The sequence below is a fragment of the Triticum urartu genome, chromosome 1 (genome assembly GCF_003073215.2).
Source record: "Triticum urartu cultivar G1812 chromosome 1, Tu2.1, whole genome shotgun sequence".
Classification (NCBI taxonomy): Eukaryota; Viridiplantae; Streptophyta; class Magnoliopsida; order Poales; family Poaceae; genus Triticum; species Triticum urartu.
This window is the reverse complement of record NC_053022.1, coordinates 26,180,183-26,200,249: the sequence shown is the minus strand read 5'-3', so window position 1 is coordinate 26,200,249 and position 20,067 is coordinate 26,180,183. Positions and strand designations below refer to the sequence as shown.

General features: G+C 46.1%; 1 protein-coding gene across 1 annotated transcript; it reads right to left on the bottom strand.

Moving 5' to 3' along the window:
* Nucleotides 1-713: 713 nt before the first annotated feature.
* LOC125532626 (ABC transporter F family member 4-like) lies at nucleotides 714-2,984 on the bottom strand. The gene has a single exon (XM_048696620.1). The coding sequence runs from the start codon at nucleotides 2,982-2,984 to the stop codon at nucleotides 714-716; it is 2,271 nt and encodes a 756-aa protein (XP_048552577.1).
* Nucleotides 2,985-20,067: the final 17,083 nt, after the last annotated feature.

Genomic DNA, 20,067 nt, shown 5'->3' with positions numbered 1-20,067 from the left:
TCTGGAAGCATAGGCGGGCACTCAAATAACATAAGGGGAGCACTCAAATAACATTCGGAGAGCACTCCTTTTGATGATATTGCAAAGTTTTAGCTAAAAATAACATTCGGAGAGTAATCAAATAAAAAAAACAAATCATTGTTCAAAGTTTATGTACATTTTTGAGCAGTGATTTTGTTTTTTTGGTGAGGGCTCCACGAAGGTTATTTGTTGCTGAAACATTGCAGGATCATCAAACCTTTGATAATCTTTAATCCCTGAAAGTTTCAGATTTTTTTAAATTTTTTTTCAATTTTATATGAATTTACTGTTCTTGAGAGTGTAGGGGCACCCGGGAGCTGTTAGACATTTCTCTTCCGAGTTTTCATTTTTGACCCACCATGAATCTTTACTTGTGCTTATGCTCTCGCTAGCCTAGCCACACATCTTGTTCGTGGCCTATCGCTAGCTAGCGTTTGTAACTCTATTCTCCCTACTAATGAAATGATAAGGAATTTGTTTATTCGTGAAAAATAAAACAACAAGATTTCAGTTTCCCTCAGAATTTTTATGATTAATAATAATAATATAACTTACAAAACAACGGTGCCACAGCGACCCACAAATACCAGCACCAAATTGACCTAAAACCAACAGATAACCCGAGGAAAGGCAGGAACCCAGCTCGAGGGACATGGACTTCCTCGAAGTCACGTCAGGCGGCAACTTGGGTGTCACAGACAGAGTGGCGAGGCAGCGTGCAACGCAATGTTGTTTGATGGCTGCCGGAACGTGGTGGGGCGAACCAGCAGCGGATCCGAACCGTAGCCCCCGCACTCGCTCCACATGAGACTGACCGGCATGAGACATACGCAGGCACTGCAGGTTGATTTCTGATTTGCTGAGGAGCTAAAAGCTTCCTGTCTTATTTCTTCCGTCAATTCATCCTTGTAATCCTCAAACGTGGCATCATACTTTGATACAGTGCCATCTTGCACAACCCAGATCTGGCTCCTCTGCTCATCTTGGCAAACTCGCGATATCAAGCGCGAGTCATGGCTAACCAAGACCACGCCTCCTTTAAATTTATCTAGAGCATCTGCCAAGGCGTCGATACTTTGCATGTCGAGGTGATTTGTTGGCTCATCCAGCAAGAGAATGTGAGGGCGCGACATTGATATTGAAGTGAAGACAACACGAGCCTTCTGACCACCGGATAACTTAGCAATGGGAGTAAGATGGCTGTGCCCCGGCAAGCCAAACTTTCCAAGCTTTGCCCGGACAGCCTCCGCCTTGCTCATGCCCTCCTGGTCAGGGTGGAGCCTAAGCAAGTACTGAACCGCAGTTTCCTCCATGGTCAACAAGTCGACAAAATGCTGTGAGTAACGCCCAATCCTCAGCTTTTGGCTCCTTCTGGCGTCTCCTTCAGTTGGGACGAGATCAGCAGCAAGTAAATTGAGAAGAGTAGACTTGCCTGCTCCATTGGGCCCGACAATTGCAACACGTGTTCCCATATCAATGCCAACATCAACACTTGACAGCTTGAAGTCTGGCAGGCCATGGTAGCTGAACCCCACATCAATGAGCTGAAGGAGCGGCGGCGTTAGCAACGTGGGCTCTGGGAAGTGGAACTCGACATTGTAGTCAAGCCACCTGTGAGGCAGATCCACCGGCTTCACGCCGTCATTGCGGGCAGCAGCAGCAGCAGCCTTCCCCGTGTTCTTGGCAACTTCCTTATGAGCCTTTGACAGCGCTTGGCCTTTCACCTTGTCTTGCGCTGCCTTGCTGCCAGTCTTCCTTGCAGCTTTCATCTGCTTGTCATACACCTCGGCCTTCCTGTTCACCTCCTTCCTCCTCTGCTCATACCCACTCTCAAAATCGTCAAAGTTGCCACGGTAGAGGTGCAGGCTCTTGTCGTGCAAATGTACTATGTCGTTGCACACGGTGTTCAGGAAGTCCCGGTCATGGGACACGACGATCAGTGTCTTCTTCCACTGCGAGCACAGGTACTGCTCCAACCAGAGCACAGCTCGGAGGTCCAGATGGTTGGTAGGCTCATCGAGCAGCAGCAGCGTTGGCTGCATGAAGAGCGCGCGGGCGAGCGAGATGCGCATCCTCCAGCCCCCGCTGAACGACTTGGTGGGCCTGCCCTGCATAGCCTGGTCGAACCCTAGCCCCGCCAGGATCTTGGATGCACGTGCCCTGGCGGCGTCCGAGCCGCAGAGATTGAGCCTCTCGTACACCTCGGTAAGCTTCCCCTCGTTGTCGCCATCAAGATCTTCTGAGGCCTCAAGTCTCGCCTGCTCGGCTTGGAGGGCGGCGAGCTCTTCATCGGCGGCAACCACAGCCTCGATCGCCGGACAGTCATCGCCAGCGATCTCCTGCTCCACAAGCAGGACATCGATGCTCTTGGGCAACGGCAACTGCCGCCAAGCCAGCAGCTTCAGCAAGGTCGATTTGCCCATGCCGTTGGGCCCCACGAGGCCGTATCGTCGGCCGTGAGAGATCCGGAGGGAGGCGCTCTTGAGCAGCTCCTTCCCGCACGTGGACACCGAGAAGTTGTCGACAACGATGTCCCTGATATTGCCGTCGGCGTCGTCGGATCCGTGAAGACGCGCGCCCATGACGACGGAGAAGGCGTCACGGTCATCCCGAAGAGCCTCTCGCCTGGCGGCATCGGCGGCCGCGGCCACCATAGCGTCACGCCTGTCCTTCTTTTTAGAGCTTTTGTCCGACGGCCCGATGGCCTTGAGGTCGACGGCGGAGCGGGCAGCCCTGGGCTTCGAGGCGACCTCCCCCCCTTCCTTCTCCTCTTCCTCTTCCTCGTCGTCTGACGGAGGGAGGTCGATATGAGCATACGCTGACACGGCGGCGGCGGCCTTGGAGGACCTGGGTCGTGAAGGCCTGGATCTGGAAGCCGCCGGCGCGTTCATGGAAGCTAGAATCTTGGACACCGGTGGACGCGCTTCCGACCTGGCGACGGCGGACGAGTCTTTGCGGCCCATTGATTAAGCGCCTAGGGTTTCGGGGACCGGACGAAGTGGATCGGTTGAAATCCCTATTTGAGCTTCTGGTTTTGCTTTATTTTATTTATAATATATTTCCCGGTTCTGAAAAAATTATTTTAGATTTGTCTACAAATATGACTGTATCTAACATTAAAACATGTCTAGATACATCAACAATTCTAAGACAACTTTTTTTTGTACTGAGGTAATATTAAGTAGCGGCTCTGTTAGGACCCCGTTGGATTGGAATACTGATACGTTTTCTTTTCTTTAGAAAAGGAGGAGGACCCCGGCCTCTGCATCTAGATGATGCATACGGCCACTTTATTAATTGTTCTCATAAGACCTTACAAAATCATACAACAGTAAGACTAAAGCCACCATCTAAGGAACAACTGTCGCTACTTCTATCCAATTAATGAAGGGGCGTTGATAGTCTGGGCCTAATACCAAACAGACATCGCAGCCAGACCTAAACATCTAAGACCTGAGGTCCCAACCAGAACGCCTGCCGGGTATGGGGCACCTACTAGTCCGGCGCACTCCTCGAGTAGGATGCCTGCCGGGTATGAGGGCGCCGCAGCCACCTGCCACCAATCCATCTTCAGTGTTGTACTGCTGCACCACCTTGCCCGGCCTCTCTGCCATCGACGCCATCATGACGCCTGATAACGTCACCCTCCTGCGCGAGTCCCTCGCCACACATCAGGCGCCGAGTCTCCACTGCGCCACGCCGCCGAGAAACGCCACCATTAATGTGCAGGATAAATCACCGCTCCACCAATTATTCTGTCCACTGGTCCCTCGAGCCCGTGTACACCTCCAAGAATGACACCACAAGAGGGAAACGACACAATGATGCCGGCGTCATCCGATCTACTGATCTAGAGTTTCCCCCAGAGGTAGCAGATAGTGGCCTGAAACTTCTCAACAATGATGCCTTCAACAAGGGAACGACACCGAATAGTGCCGCCATAGCCGGCCTCGGCAGCAGCCGCGAGCAGGTCTTCACCCAGATCTGTTCCACTGGCCTCCATCAAGCATCTTGTGCACGGATCGACCACCACCGCGGCCGCCGCGTTGCCCGTCACGAGTCCACAGCCACCGACACATCCTCCGCCGTCCGGGGCCGCCGCCCCGGGATCCAGCCATCGCTGGCCGCCGGAACGAAGCCACCGAGCCCCATCGAGGGCGGCCAACGGGGGCGGAGAAGCTAGATCCGGCCAAGCCCGGCCAGGATCCGGCCTCTCCCCGCGCTGTAACCGAGGTTGCGCCCGCAGGGCCAGATCCGAGCCGGATCCGCGCCCGCGCCGCCGCCCCTGCGCTGGCCCCGATCCGCCGCCGCGCCATGGTCTTGCACCGTGCAGCCACCACGGCCTGGACGCCCGCCCGCACCGCACGGCCGAGAGCCCCGCCGCCGCCACGCCCCGCACCAGCGTCACGCCCCCGGCGCGCCGCCACATCTCGCGCTGCCGCCACACACCGGGAGGGGAAGAGAACCCCGCCGCCGCCAACGCCCACGGGCTTCGCCCGGCGGCGCCCTCTGGGGGCGGCAGGGGAAGGGAGGTTAGAGGAGGCGGCCGCGGAGTTGCGTCTAGGGTTCGCCCGACGCGGCTCGCGAGAGCGACGCGGGGCCACCAGCCACACATTTTCAAGGAATACTGATACGTATCCTTGGCTATTCGATCGTACACGCGAGCACACGTGTAAGACATATTTTGTTGCTGCAATCTGGTGAAAACATGTCCTGTTTTTTTTCTAAGGGATATTCTCCACATAATCCTTCACCATGGAGCCATTTATAAACACCGATATGACAAAATTGAAAAGACAGCAGAACGTCTGTGAGCTTCACACCAACACTCGTCACATGCTTCCGGCACCACCACGGCAGCCACCAAAAGAAAAAATGACGAATCACCCTTAGTCTCCACGATCTTCATTTCCCCTGCTTCCACAACAAATTCGAAGGTATAATTTCCATTTGTAGTCTACTAGATAAGGTTTTATGCTCAAGTATATATAGACACTCCATGCAAAAAATAAAACCTTATATATAAACACTAGTAAACGTGGACGTGTAAGGCACGTTTGAGATTCTAATCTAAAATCTGAACACACTAAGCATACAATTTAAATCCACGTCAAACCACTTCCTAATCCTCCACGTAAAATGACTTAGAGGACATCCATGTACACTGTGAGTTTAAATGCGGATTAAATCTGCTTTCTCAAACTTAGCTCTTTTTCGCAACCGAGCATGCTGACAACAACATCAAGTTTCTCTCGTATTATGCCAATAAAAAGGTAGGTAATATTTTCGGTGGTGTTTAAACTTGTCACCGGTATTTATTTTAGTGTTTGAACTTGAAAAATACGTCGAATTAGTTCTAGAACTTGGCACGGGCATGTAAATATGGTGACAATCCCATCCGTATAAGTACAACTCTGACAGGGCACCGTATTTTGATTACCATGCATTCGTGGCGTGGGACCCACTTCCAACAGATAGCTTGCTTTATATATGTCTCTATGACTAGTGATGTCAGTATAAAGGGAAAAATCAACGATAATTCAAACTTGTGATGTCGTGTTGGCAAACTTACTGTGCAAACAACTAAGCCACTCATATTTAGATGGGCTGCAATATCCTTGCATCCCATGTTGCACATATTAGCTTTCTTTTTATTTATTTTAGAATTTTTATAAAGTAAAGAAATTAAAATGCTAGTAAAAAAATATAAAGTTCAAACATTCATGTGTTAATAAATATAAAGTTCACACATTCATGTGTTATCAATATGAAACATACAAAAGGAACTTAGCAAAATGTTCAAGTAAATTGAAAGTTGAAACAGTAATGACATATATTTTTTGAAAAAATAATTTAAATAATCTATTATTTCTGATTACAAATTTTTGTATTATTTAGAATAATACAAATAAATCCTCAGTTATAATTCATTGAAATATTATTTTAATTATACAAACATTTGAATAATCATATCACATTTTTGTAATTCATAAGTTTGTTGTTTAAGATTTTTTTGTATAATTTTAAAATATTCTTCATTATGATAAATATAAATATAATTTTTTTTATAAATATTAAGATCTCACTATATTTCAATTATATACAAATCTGGTATATATGCCACGAGTGCAAGTTATCGCAAGTGAATATTAATAAAATTGCTTGTATTCATACATTTTTTATAATTTAAATATAAGCCACGAGGTATACTTTTTTACATTTACTTAAATAATATTAATTTTATATTTACTAAATGTTATAAATATAATCGACATGTAAGTAAGTCAATATTATTTAACATCACATGAACATTTTTTTAAATAAGTAATTTTATTTGTACATATATTATTTATCCCACAAAAATATTTGAAAATTAATTTTTTACTGTGATTATAATTTACATTTTTTTTAAATATTGTTAAAAGAACTAACATGTGCATACTGGGCTGCACAGACTGCAGCCTATTTAAAACCCACAAATGTGTTCTTACACATAACATTTAGTCTCGTCCTGGCGGCGCCGGGTCCTGACGGCTTCCCAGCGCATTTTTTTCAAAAACATTGGGGTGTGTGCGGAGAAGAGTCACTAAGGCAGTTCTGGAGATTGTGGAGGGGAAGGAGAGTGTGGAAGCCATCAACCAAACGTATCTGGTCTTAATACCGAAGGTAAAAAATCCTTCTCTGTTATCACAGTTCCGACCGATCAGTTAATGTAATGTGCTCTATAAGATACTCCCTCCGTTCCTATATCTAAGGTGTATTATTTTCGGCACGATGACCAAGGCACATAATTATAGACGTGTTAGGACTAAATTACCCTTCGCAAATTTATTAGTTAGTGGCAAGTAAATCAGTTAGTCCAGGAAAGTAAGAGATACATGCAATCGACATAGAGATAGTTTCCTTCTTTTGCAACAAAGAGAGATATAGACAATCAGGAGAGAGAAACTTTCCTTTTCCTGGAGGGCTAACAAGGGAATTACGAGGAATTAGAAGAAATGCACCTTACATTCTGGAATTTTATCAAAAAACAAATACACCTTATATAAAGGAACGGAGGGAGTAGCTTCCAAAGTTATCGCTAACCGCCTGAAGACTGTGCTCCCCGAGATCATTTCAGCAGAACAGTCCGCTTTTGTGCCCGGCCGCTTGATCACGGTAATATTGTTGTAGCCTATGAATGTTTGTATTATATGAAGCGTAACAAAGCAATCAAACACCGACATTGTGCTCTCAAATTGGACATGATGAAGGCATATGATAGATTGGAATGGAAGTACCTGAGAGCAATAATGTTCAAACTGGGGTTTTCTCAGAGATGGGTCGATATTCTTATGAACTTGGTCACATCGGTTTTATGTTCAGTTTTATTCAATGGAAAGAAGCTGGAAGAGTTCAGACCTAGTAGAGGAATTCGTCAGGGAGATCCTATCTCCCCTTACATGTTCTTATTGGCAGTGGAGGGCCTTTCAAGCCTATTGAAATATTTTAGTCTGTCATCTCAACTGGGTGGGATACAAGTGGCGCCCTCAGCTCCACCTGTTAACTGGGGGAGGGGCGAATGAGGTGTCAAACCTGTTGGAGAACTATTGCCAGGCTTCAGGTCAGAGAATTAACTGATCTAAGTCTTCTATCTTTTTTTAGTAAAGGTTGCCCAACCACTATAAAAGATGAGATTAAAAGTATCCTAAATGGTCCCATTGAATCCCTGAATGAAAAGTACCTAGGCATGCCATCTGATGTAGGTACTTCTAAGAATGGGGCATTTAAGTATTTGAAGGACAGGTTGTGGAGCAAAGTAAAAGGATGGATGGAAAACTGTTTGTCTTGACAAGGAAAGAAAGTCTTGGTGAAATCAGTGGCGCAAGCAGTCCCAGTGTTCTAAATGTCATGTTTTAAGTTACCAAGGGGTCTCTACGATCATCTAAACGAGTTAATAAGACAATTTTGGTGGGGAAGCAAGGAAGGTAAATGTAAGCCAACTTGGGTTTCGTGGCAATCTATGACTCAGCCCAAATAAATGGGTGGGCTAGGGTTTCGTGACTTTGAAACTTTTCAACCGAGCTCTCCTAGCAAGACAATCATGGAGACTATTACAGCAGCCAGATTCATTGTGTGCGAGAATTTTGAAGGCCGTCTATTACCCTCAGAACACAATATTACAAGCTGAACTTGGCAACCGGCCATCTCAGGTGTGGCGGGCTATCCTGTAGGGAAGAGATGTCCTTAAGCATTGGATAATTAGGAGAATTGGAGATGGCTCAACGACGAGAATTTGGGTAGATAATCGGATACCAAGAAATGCTACTATGAGGCCGCTAGCTTGTCTCTCGGCTAACCCTCCAACTATGGTAAATGAGTTGATTGATGTACATAATGCGACATGGAATAGAGAAGCCCTTGATGCAAATTTTGTAGCGGCTGATACATCGGCAATCTTAACCATCCCGATTTGTACTAGGCAGTTGGACGATCATTGGGCTTGGAACTTTGAGAGGAACGGTTTATTCTCGGTAAGATCTGCATACCGCATGTTGGCTAACACAAAATAGAGAACGGAGGAATGGTTAGAAGGAAGATCAGGCTCCTCCGATTTTGAATCGGAAGCCAAATCTTGGGTAACTCTATGGTCTGTGAAAGTTCCGGAAAAATACGTCATTTCATGTGGAGAGTGTCCAAACTTTCGATCCCGACAGAGGATATAAGACACGCTAGAAAAATGTCAGATGATGATAAATGCCAGCTGTGTGGAATGGGGGACTCAAGGCGACATTCACTTTTCAAATGCTCATTCGCTAGGTGTGTATGGGCTCTAGTGGATGAAGATATACTTGATTATATACGAGCGTCGCCAGAGCCGAATGCCAAGGTGTGGTTATTTTCAGCTATAGATCATCTACCACATGATAGTCTGGTGACGATGGTAGTCACTATGTGGGCAATATGGTGGGATCGTCGAAAGGCTATCCATGAGGGAGATTTGCAAAGTCCACACGCGACACATTCTATCGTCAAAAGCTTCATCGCAGAACTTGTAACTATTCAAACTAGGCCTGGGGCAACAGAGTTTGAATTACCTTCAGCTGGACGACCCGTTGTCAGGCAAGGATGGATGGCACCCAAAGCTGGAGTTGCAAAAATACAGGTTAACGGGGGAGATTCAAGAAACGGGAGGAGAGGTGCAGCTGCTACCATATGCAGGGATCATGCAGGTCTTTTCCTGGGCTCCTCAGCAATGGTCTTTGATGATATAAGTGATCCACCGATGTTGGAAGCGTTGGCGTGCCGCGAGGCTCTTGCCCCTAGCGCAAGATCTATATCTAGATCATATTGTTGTTGCTTGTGACTACAAGACAGTTGTGGAGGAAATTAAGAAGGGGACATAAGGGAGATATAGTGCTATCATAAAGGAGATCCAGGCCCAGTCTAGACAGTTTGCACGATGTGACTTCATCTTTGAAGGTCGACAGGGGAACGTTGAAGCTCACAACCTAGTTAAATTTTGTACTTCTTTAGTCCAAGGGAGCCATATGTGGCTGGGGTACCCCATGATGCCTTTGTTATTCTTGTAAACCGAAACACTAATCAATAAAGTCTGGTTTACCGCTAAAAAAACATTTAGTCTCGTCATTGACAAAAAAACATCCTTTGCTCAAAAAATATGAAAAAAGATCCTAAATTATTCTTCCTCCATCTTTCGGCGCAGCCCGGGCTCACCAGCAGCCATCCCCGAGTGGGGGGCATGTGTGGGAGGTCAGCATGAGGAGGCCCGAGGCGGCGGACTTGCCAGCGACCGGCAGCGAAGCCGGCGATGCGTCTAGAAGCTTGGAGGCGCGATGGAATCGGGTTTCAACCGTGAGCGAAACTTCTAGATGGTTACAATCGTATCTAGGTGGAGGAGCACCGACTGCAGCGTGGTTCTAGAGGAGGGGATGAAGCAGGATCTGTGCGGAGAAGGGGAAGAGGGCAGCGGCCGGCGGCGTGGCTGTAGCAGTTGTGGTCTGGGCGGAGGAGGTGGAAGGGAGCAGTGGCCGCCCTGAGATTAGGGCGTCTGGAGCAACATCAACAGCAGTGCCACCGGACCGTACTGTCGTTTCTCAGCAAGACCGCATGCTACTGCTGTTGTAGATGTCGCATCCTCGAAACAGGCTTCCACACCGCTTATAAAGCAACATCCAAACAAAGTACACGAACGAATGATAGAGATAGCCCTCATACAATGCCGATCCGAAAATAACCGGGTCATGCAGGAACTACGCTAGCGAAAGAGAAAATAGGAGAACTGAATACAAGCTCGGATGAGGAGGTGATTCGTCACTTTTTTCTTCGGTGGTGGTTGTGGTGGTGCCGGGGGGAGGTGACGGACCTTGGTGTCATGTTCATAGATGTTCTGCTATCTTTTCAGTTTTGTTATGTCAGTCTTTACGTGACTTGTACCATGATCTTTATGATATGAATAAGACACGTATTACCATGCAAAAAAGAGTACAACGAGACGCTAAGCACTAAAATACCCAGGCTCCGCGACAACGCCCTCAGGAGGGGAAACGATGCTAAGCGTCACCGTTGTCGAGTGCGTAAGGGACAAAGTTTTTCACCTGTAACCCTGGCACGATGAGGAGCATCATGACGACGTCTTCGAGAAGATAGCAGCGACCACAAGCGTCGCCGCCGTCGGCGACAAAGCGCAGAGCTTTCGCTCGGTGGCTCCCACGTACCACCTCGAGATCTTCAAGACAAGCATGATGATAACAGATCCCCAGGTCTGGATCGGGGCACCGCAATTGCTAGACATAGAAAACATGCCCGAGCCATGCTCCGCCCCCCTCTCGCCGCCCACACAGCCATGAAGAGTAGCCACCACCACTAACATGGTGCCCCCCGGAGTGCCAACCTTGTGCACGGCCATCCGGAGCCGCCGCCCCGGCGTCCAAGCCAGAGAAACCACCAACCGTCCCCATCGAAGCGACTCAGCCACGGTAGAAAGAGTAAGAGGGGCCTCCTTTCACTCCTAGCTCGGCATCAATAACTGAGCCTGGGTCGACACCTCCACCATAGGAGGCATCCGTCACTGCATCCCCAGCCAGTCCAGGTCGACTGGGGGGGCACTGGTGCACGTCGGTCCTAAACAAACGGTTTTTAACCCCTTTCCGCGACGGCCTTTGGAACCGTCGCCAAGTGAGTGTGTGTGATAGGGGGTCCTTCCCACACGACGCAGAAACCGTCGGGGATATGGAACAGTGATCCAGAGGCCTTCCAAAATGTAATCGTGTGCGATGCAGCACACACTAAATTCTTTTGCACGTGTGGTATCGGTGATTAAGCGTTTCTAATGACGGACTGTCGTAACGAACTGTTTGGGAAACAGTATGTAAGGCACACGGACCAACAAATGAACTGTGTGCGATTTGTGCCCTATCACACATGAGTTTTCTGCGTAACCCATCAGCCATGCTAGACTCCATCGCACACGTTTTCCAACAATTACCATCTGCGATAATGTTCTATCACAAACGGTTCAGGAGCCCCTTCGCATTCATACAAGTACTGCAGACCATTTGTAATTTGTTAGGTATCACCGACGGTTGCCGCAAGAGTGACGTGTGCTTTTCGTTCGGGATCCCACACGTTTCCTGAAAAAATACGACTGGAATTGTATTTTGCATTGGACTATAACGCGATAACGCGATATCACAAACGGTTCCGGAGAACCTATGCACACGTAGTAGCGCTGCAAATCGTTTGCGATCTGCTATGTATCACCGACGGTTCCGCTACGATCGACGTATCTGCTGTGTATCACCGACGGTTTCGCTACGATTGACGTATGCTTTCTGATGTGTGGATTGCACACACTCATTTAGTTGAACCGTGTGCGGAGCAATTGCCAGGTTAAAACAAAAATATCTCATTTTGTATCGGTATGCAAAAAGCAAATTCGCCACAATATTTAATTGAACTAATAAACAAAAATGTACCATTTTAAATTAGCACGCAAAAAGCAAATTCGCCACAATATTCAATTGAACAAATAGTGTCCACAGGAAGAACATTCATCAGATTTCGCAACAATTGCAATTGAACATATGGTAGATAAATTCTAATGATTTATCCACACATATATGCATTACATAATTAATCACAGTGTACAAAATACGAAGACCTCATCAGATGGAAAATAATGGATCCATGCGTTATATGTTTAGCGGCTAACTCTTACTCAATGTTTCAGGAGAACGCATGCTGAAATCTTCATTATCACTAGTTGGATTGATGTAGTGATTCAGGAAGAAGTCGCTGATAAATCTCCGAACCATCAGCAATTCACCAGCCGGGAGCGGTTCAGGGGTCCCCGGTTATAAGATGAGCTGCAGTATTTTTAAGATCAGAATGTGCCATATGAATGGAGTAGAAGATATTAATTAAGATAGACTTACTGGTACTAATTCACGAGGATCGTCACAACTATCAGCAGATTTGCAGATGGAGATCATGTGTGTGCAAACATAGTATCCACAAAGGTTGGTCCCTGCTTCTTGCTGAGGACACTGAAAGTTTTTGTACAAAATTAGTTATGTATTTGTCATGTTAGGAACAACCTAACCGGTGTTAGATGTATTACTTTTTCTTTGGAAAAAATAGAAAGAGGTTTATTTAGAAGCTTGAACATTTGACTAGGGTAAGGAAAGCTACTTGCAAACTGTTGGATGAATTTTCCGAAAATAAAGGATTTTGGTGTGTTACCGGAGAAACGATCTCGTGCTGCAGAGGTAGTTTCCTCTTGAACAGGTTCCCTGTTTTAGTTTCCCACAATACGAGCACACTGCAAATGATGATGAATTTTGACAACATCAATTATTTAACCAGATATGAATGCCAATTAATTTCAACATCATAGAATTCAATACATATCCAAGAATTGCTGAAGATGCGTCATATCCTGAGCGTTTGTTGACTCTTTGAGAGAATTGATGTATTAAACTGTGTTCTTCTTTGGAACAATGAATACCAATATCTAGTGATTCCTACATATTAAGAAAGCCATGAACTTACGAATGATGTCGAAATCTGAAAGACAATCAGTGTATGCGTGGTTGTTTACTTGACTTACCATTCATGATATGGCTAGAGAAATGATTCTGCATGGGACGTGTTTTCGGAGATACGGACGACCGTGTTAACGGCCCAGTCCCATCGGTCCTTTTCATGTAATGTTGTGCCATTTGCTAATGCAGGATCTATGAAATACACACTCTCACTTAGTCTTCTCTGCGCGTTCAATCCCCTGAGAGGAATAAAATGCAGTTAGCTGTTTATCATTTACAGCTTTGTATGGAGAAGTTGATCAAAGTTTGTTAAGTACTTACAAAATCACGCATCTAACAAGAGTGGCATCGAGCACGTTGAAGTTGAAGAAGAGATGTAAGTCCTCGAAACTCACAATGATGGAACCAACATCATGTCGAAAATGATCTCTGTTGTAGTGGACTAGCAAACGGTGATGACCTTCTGACATTTGATCCATGCAATATTCATGTAACTCTCGGCAACTGGAGCTGCACTCATCAAAGTATTCGCCAACAAGAAATGGCCGGCCATGGACGTAGTTGCGTGCTTCAAGTACGCCTGCTTTATTTTTAGCAAGCAACAAACATACTTCTTCATCACCCATGGCGTTAGAAATAATATTACTCCCCGATTCAAACAATCTGCTGTTAATTTGGTTCTGGGCGATGAGTGCTTTAAGTAAGAGGCAATCGTTCTCTTTCCTCTTCACTCTCACGCTGCGCTTCCTCGTGGTCGTTAGCCTTTTTGGCCACTTCCTTCTTGGTACTTGAAGCATTTCTGGCAGAACGTCTAGTTGCCTATATGGTAGACTGCTGAGCAGATGGTGAAGCTCGGAGGGACTGCTTAGCAGACGGTTTATCTATGCCGCACCGCTGAGCTGGCGGTGCGGCTGTGACGGACTGCTGGGCTGTAGGAGCAGATGCATCGGACTGCTGACCATGCGTTGAAGCTATGTCGGGTTTCTGCGCTGGTGGTGCCAACTTGTCGGTGTGCTGAGGAGGCCGTGCCAACACATAGGTTTGCTGAGCAGGAAGTGCTGACGCATTGGTAGGCTGATCACGCGCCTGCGGACCAACGGACTGATGAGCAGTTGGTTCTGGACCTACAGACTGCTTAGCAGGTGGTCCGAAGCATCAGACTGCTTAGCAGTCTGTTCCACCAGGTTGGTCTGCTGAGCATGTGCTGCAGCTGGGTCTCCCCTTGCTGCTTCAGCGGCCGGCATTTGAACTGGTGGTGCGTCATCAGCAGTTGTAGGCCTTGCCACTGGCTACTTTGGGGTGGAGGATGACATAGCCTATACACCACAAAGTCGGTCTGGCTGATCACAGGTTGATGCATCAGCCCGCGAGAGCTGCTCTGGTAAGGAGAGCGTCACCGGTTGAGGGGCGATTGTGGTTGCTTTTGGCAGGGCTTCAGGAATCTCGTCGATGAACTCTATTTCCTTTCATGGCCACTGGATGTGATGTAACAGTGTTTCTCCCAAGGTCCTTTGCTCATCGAAGTCTCCTAGGACATTCTTCAGGGCAAATTCATTGAATCCAGGCTTTACTTCAGTCACATAGCACTTCACACAGCCCGGCTTCAATGGCACATTGTCCAAGAAGAGGCCATCTTCCAAGAAGGGTGGGCAAATCCAGGCTGTTGCACATTTTAATGTACCTTCATAATGTGTAAGCACGCCCTTCAGTCTGTCTTTCATTCCAGATAGATCAGATATAGCATCATCACGAGCAGCTGCAGTCTCAGTGTCGCTGGGGTCAGCTGATGCATAGCTACTCTTGTGCACTGTTGTCGCGCAATAAGCAGCATCATCCATGCCCGCCTCCCTTCCCATCTGCTGGCTATCTGTTAGTGTTAGAGTCTTCTGCATCATCATTGACTCCTCAACATCCTTTCGAACAGCCGGATAAATCTCCTTCTTCAACTTTTCAGACAATGCATTCTGCTTGTCACTCCTCGCTTTTTTCATGCTGAGCCTCTCTTCTTTGCTGAGTGTGAAAGCCCTCTTGTGCGGGACATTAACACCTATACCCGTTGCACGGCCAAGGGGCTCTTTTGTGTCCAGAGCAATGGACAGAATGTCACATGGCCCTGAGTTCCTGTAGAACCTTCCAGGGATCTTGAAAGCCTCTACCATCACTTCATATAGTTTGGCGTCACGTGCGTTTTCTAAGTAATAAGTTCCGTCATCACGTCTCTTTGCACGTGCCCGCAAGTAGTCTCTGGCGCGTTCTCCCTTCATTTCACTAAAGGTTGGATTCCCACCCGCCGCTACTGTTTCTTTGTCCTCCTGTTCTCATATCAGTTTCATGTCGTAGTATCCTTCCACACACATATGGTGGGGGTGTATGTTCTTCTTCTGAAGTTCCTATTGCTTGAAACTCTTCGCAGCAAACTCTGGAGTTGCCCTGACCCTTTTGATTTCTGCCCAGTCTGCCTTTGTAATTTGGGGGTATGCGGGGATTGGGTCCTTGCCTTCACTCAAGTACTTCTTGTACAGCACGTGCTTCCAGTTTCTCCAAGCATCCCTAGCCTTCTCCAGTGCAGCGTGTTCCACCTGCATTCTCCACTACTCTGGAACATTAAAGTGATCCATGATCTCTCGGACTATCCTTCGCCGTGTTTCTGTGTCAGCCTTCCGAAACCCCGGCAGATTAATGTTGAGCCTTGCCCTGCCAACAAAGCCACACACACGCCTGAACCTCATGCGTGCTTTATCTGGTTTAGTTGGAGCCCGTGACTTTAAATCAATCTGGGTTACTTCATATACACCTTTAGGCTGGTGTGTGGGCTTCCTTGGAGCGTTCCTCCGTGTCCTGACCGGAAGGGTAATTGCTGCAGCTCTATCCCATTCAAGACTACTTGATCCCTCACAATCTGCTGAAGACCTAGGGTTGTCCGAATCAGATGAAGATACATGGCCTGAATGAGTGCTGTCGCTGCTACTCAGCATCTACAGAGAACACATGCAAAACTCGGGAAAGGAGGATAAGCATAAAACTAACAACTTGGTATCAAGCTTTCTAAACATGCCATGCAATAATTTAGAAAATGTACGGCTAATTTGTTAAGTTTGTATGACTCGGGCGCCCGCGATCTGTAAATAGGCAGTAACTTACTGGAACAAATACATCTTATATGTAGTAAGGAAGGTAGATAATGAACATATATACGCTCTCCATTATTTATAGCCGATTTGGGAATATACAGAACGAAATTGAAAGAGGGGTTGCGAGGAAATATGCCTCACCGCGATGAAGAGCAGTAACTAACAAGCTTCTTAATGCAAACCTGGCCGGACCACAGGAGAGGCGAGGGTTACTGCACCGATATGCTCGAGGGTGGCTGGCGAGCAAACGAAGACGGCAAGGCGCGGGCCGCCGCATGTTGGGAACGGCAGTGGAGGTAGGCTTGACGCCGAAGAGCGGGCACACGGACGGGGTGAGCACGGCGGCGCCGGAGAGGGTTCTACTGTGGATCAGGGGGAGGGGGGAGCTGGCAAAGGAGATTGCGTGGACTAGTTGAGTGAAACGCGGGTGGACGGTGGGGGGGTGTTGGTGATCTAGGTGAAAAGGGTGAAAAAATATCCCCGGTCGCCGCGCGCGCGGAAAGGCATATGCATACGGTTGCCTCTAAGCGCTCGTGTGCACAAACAGAATACTTTCGTTCGAAATGAAGACGTGAGTTCATCATTTTGCCTCTAATTTTTTCGCACGTAAACCAATCACAATTTTACCACGGGTTTGATTTGCTGGCGCATTTCAGGTCTCGTGAGCTATATGTAAGACATTTTTTGGCATTTACCATGCATGTTGGCATATAAATCAATTCCTCGCCGGACTGCACTTGCTGTCGAAAGGGATGAGGATTGTCGTTCGATCTGGGAGCATCCAACGGTGCAGACGTACGATCCGTGGGGTTTGAGTTCTGGCCAGCGCACGACTTAGATCGCGCGCGCAGCGAGGGGGGGCATCGGCCACGGTTTGGTAGGCACACGGCTTTCGTGTGTGAACCGTGAGCTATTTGAAAACATTTTTTTGGAGGGGCTATTTGAAAACATGTACATGTGTTGTCGAAAGGGATGAGGATCGCCGTTCGATCAAGGAGAATCCAACGGTGCAGACATACGATCTGTGGAGTTTGGGTTCTGGCCAACTAGAACGCACGACTCAGATCGCGCGCGTGGCAGAGGGGTGGGGGGTGCATCGGCCACGGTTTAGTGGACGCACGGCTTTCGTGAGTGAACCGTGTGCTCCTTGAAAACATTTACATTACCTAACATCATATTTTTTTCAAATGAAAACATGAGTTCATCGTTTCGCCTCCATTTTTTTCCACGGTAAGAAATCATGAGTATAGTGGATAGTGTCATATACTAGTATCATGAACATACAGTACATATGATACTACTGTATGATACTACCTTCCATTAATTATAGCGCATAGTATAATACACAGAGTATAGTATCATATATAGATCATATTTATTACCATGCATGACACAAATTAGCATCGCATTTAACATGATACGGTATCTACCTACTATATGTTACTCTAACCCTCTTTATATATATTTAATTCTTTGCCACATCAGCATACTTGCTATTTCCGAGTGCATGACATCGTTGGCCACTATGGCCAGCCTTATATAGTGGGGAGTATCATATATATACTATATATATAGTATCATGCATATGATACTAGTGTATGATACTATGTACGTACCTTCATAGTGCATATATAGAATCATAGAGTAGTACTAACTCCCTCTGTAAACTAATATAAGAGCATTTAGATTACTAAATAGTGACCTAAACGCTCTTACATTAGTTTACAGAGGGAGTATATATCATAGATGACCGTATTTATGAATTGAGCCCTATAAGGCTGGTTGTAATGGGGAGTATTATATATATATACTAGTACTATCATGCATGCATATATATGATAGTGTAGTTAGGATACTAATTCCATAATGCATAGTATCAAAATTAAGTTAACATCTTAGGTTGCCTTACTAATTGTCATGCATGACACAAAGTAGTATTACAACATTTAATATGACATGGTATCATGATATGATACCACATCCTCTCTTGTGTGCGACATCATCCAGAAAGTCTAGTTGGCATGCATGATACTGCTTATGATAATACCATTACAACCTGCTGCCTAAACCGGAAAGGTGGGAGTATGAGACTAGCCACAATGGAGAGTAGTACACTAGTAACATACACATATCCCAAGATTATATATGTTACTACCTTGATAGTGGGTAGTAACATAAGTGTAGTGTCATGCAAAGCTTGATTTCTTAGGTTACACACTCATATTGCATAGGGACATGTGATGCTACAGTAACTAGCTAAGTTACTGAAACTATCTCTCTCCTCATTAACTTATTGCCACATAAGCAAGTTTGCGGAGTTGGATTCGATGTTACTGCTGAAGTTACTCCCACTGTGGTAGTCTGATACTAGCTAGTCGTCTACGATATACTAGCTACCTCACTAAGAGCATGCATGGTTAATAAGACATCCAAGGGTTGGCTATAAGAAGTTGCCATGTCATATACAGCCAACCTCTTAGCGGGCATGTACAATAATAAGTTTTATATACGTACTAGTTTATCAATAGTTGGTCCACCTTACATCCTCACAAAGTATCTTGGGTCTCGTGTTGCAGCTGGCTCTACTAACCAAGAGCCGGCTTCTCTTCTCTTTCCTCCAACTAATAAGCACATATATATTATTCTATTCCTTATAGCCAGACTACTCATAGTGGGAGTAACATAGGTAGTAACATCACACATATCTAGATAAAATAAATGATGTGGTAAGCAATAAATGAAGAAATGGAGGAAAGTTGACATGTGTGATGTTACTACCTATGTTACTCCACTAGTGTAGAACAGGGCTAAAGCGCCGGTTCGTAAGGGCCTTTAGTGCCGGCTCTACAACCGGCACTAAAGAGTGAAGACTAAAGCCCCCCACCCTTTACTACCGGTTCGGCACGAACCGGCGTAAAGTGCCACCACGTGGCACGAGCCAGGCCCGGGTGCTGGTAGACCATTAGTACCGGTTGGTAACACCAACCTGTACTAAATGTTGGGGGGGGGGGTTGGTTTTATTTTTCCATTAATTTTGTGTTTTCCATTTAATTCATTTTTGTTTGCTGGTATTTTACGATACTACATATTGTATACGTTATGCATATATATAAATAGATTTTCTCGTAGAACCGCATATATATATAAATATATATCATCGAATGTCTCACAACCAACACCATTAATTATTCACACATACACATGTATATATATACAATTTCTCCTACATGATGCCTTGGTGCCTTGGGAGCACGATGACAAGTGGTTCATGGGGGCGGTAGCGGGTAATAGTATTCTCCTTTGGGATCTATGACCTGGTCGAGCAAAAATCCCATTATTTCCTCTTGAAGAGCTAGTATGCGCTCCATTGTTAGGAGCTGCTCCCGCACCTCTCTGAACTGCTAAGAAGGATATCAATGTGCATGTGTATTAGTTGTGTGACTAGATATCGATAATGGTGTAAAAATTTGTGAATAGTGTTCTGACAAACGTACCCAGTCCTGTCTTTGAGATCTGCTCTTTTCGGACGCCATCATGTAAATGTTCTCGCAAACGTAGTATGCACACAGGTCAGTCCCCGACGCCTGCTTCAGGGCCTTTACGAGAATGGAATTGAAATCAGATAATGATTAATCAAGCATGATAATTAATTAATGGTATTGAAACAAGAATTAAAGAGATGCTAGCTAGCTAGCTAGTACTACTTAATTACTTACCTTTGGTCGATACCAAAACAGCTTTTTTGCCCATTTGCCTGGAGTCACCTTGATGAACTTTGCCCAAGCCCTGCCCGCCGGCAAAGAAAATTAATAAAGGGGTTATTAAATAGTTCATATCAGGAAATGACGAACTAAATAGGCCGAGATATA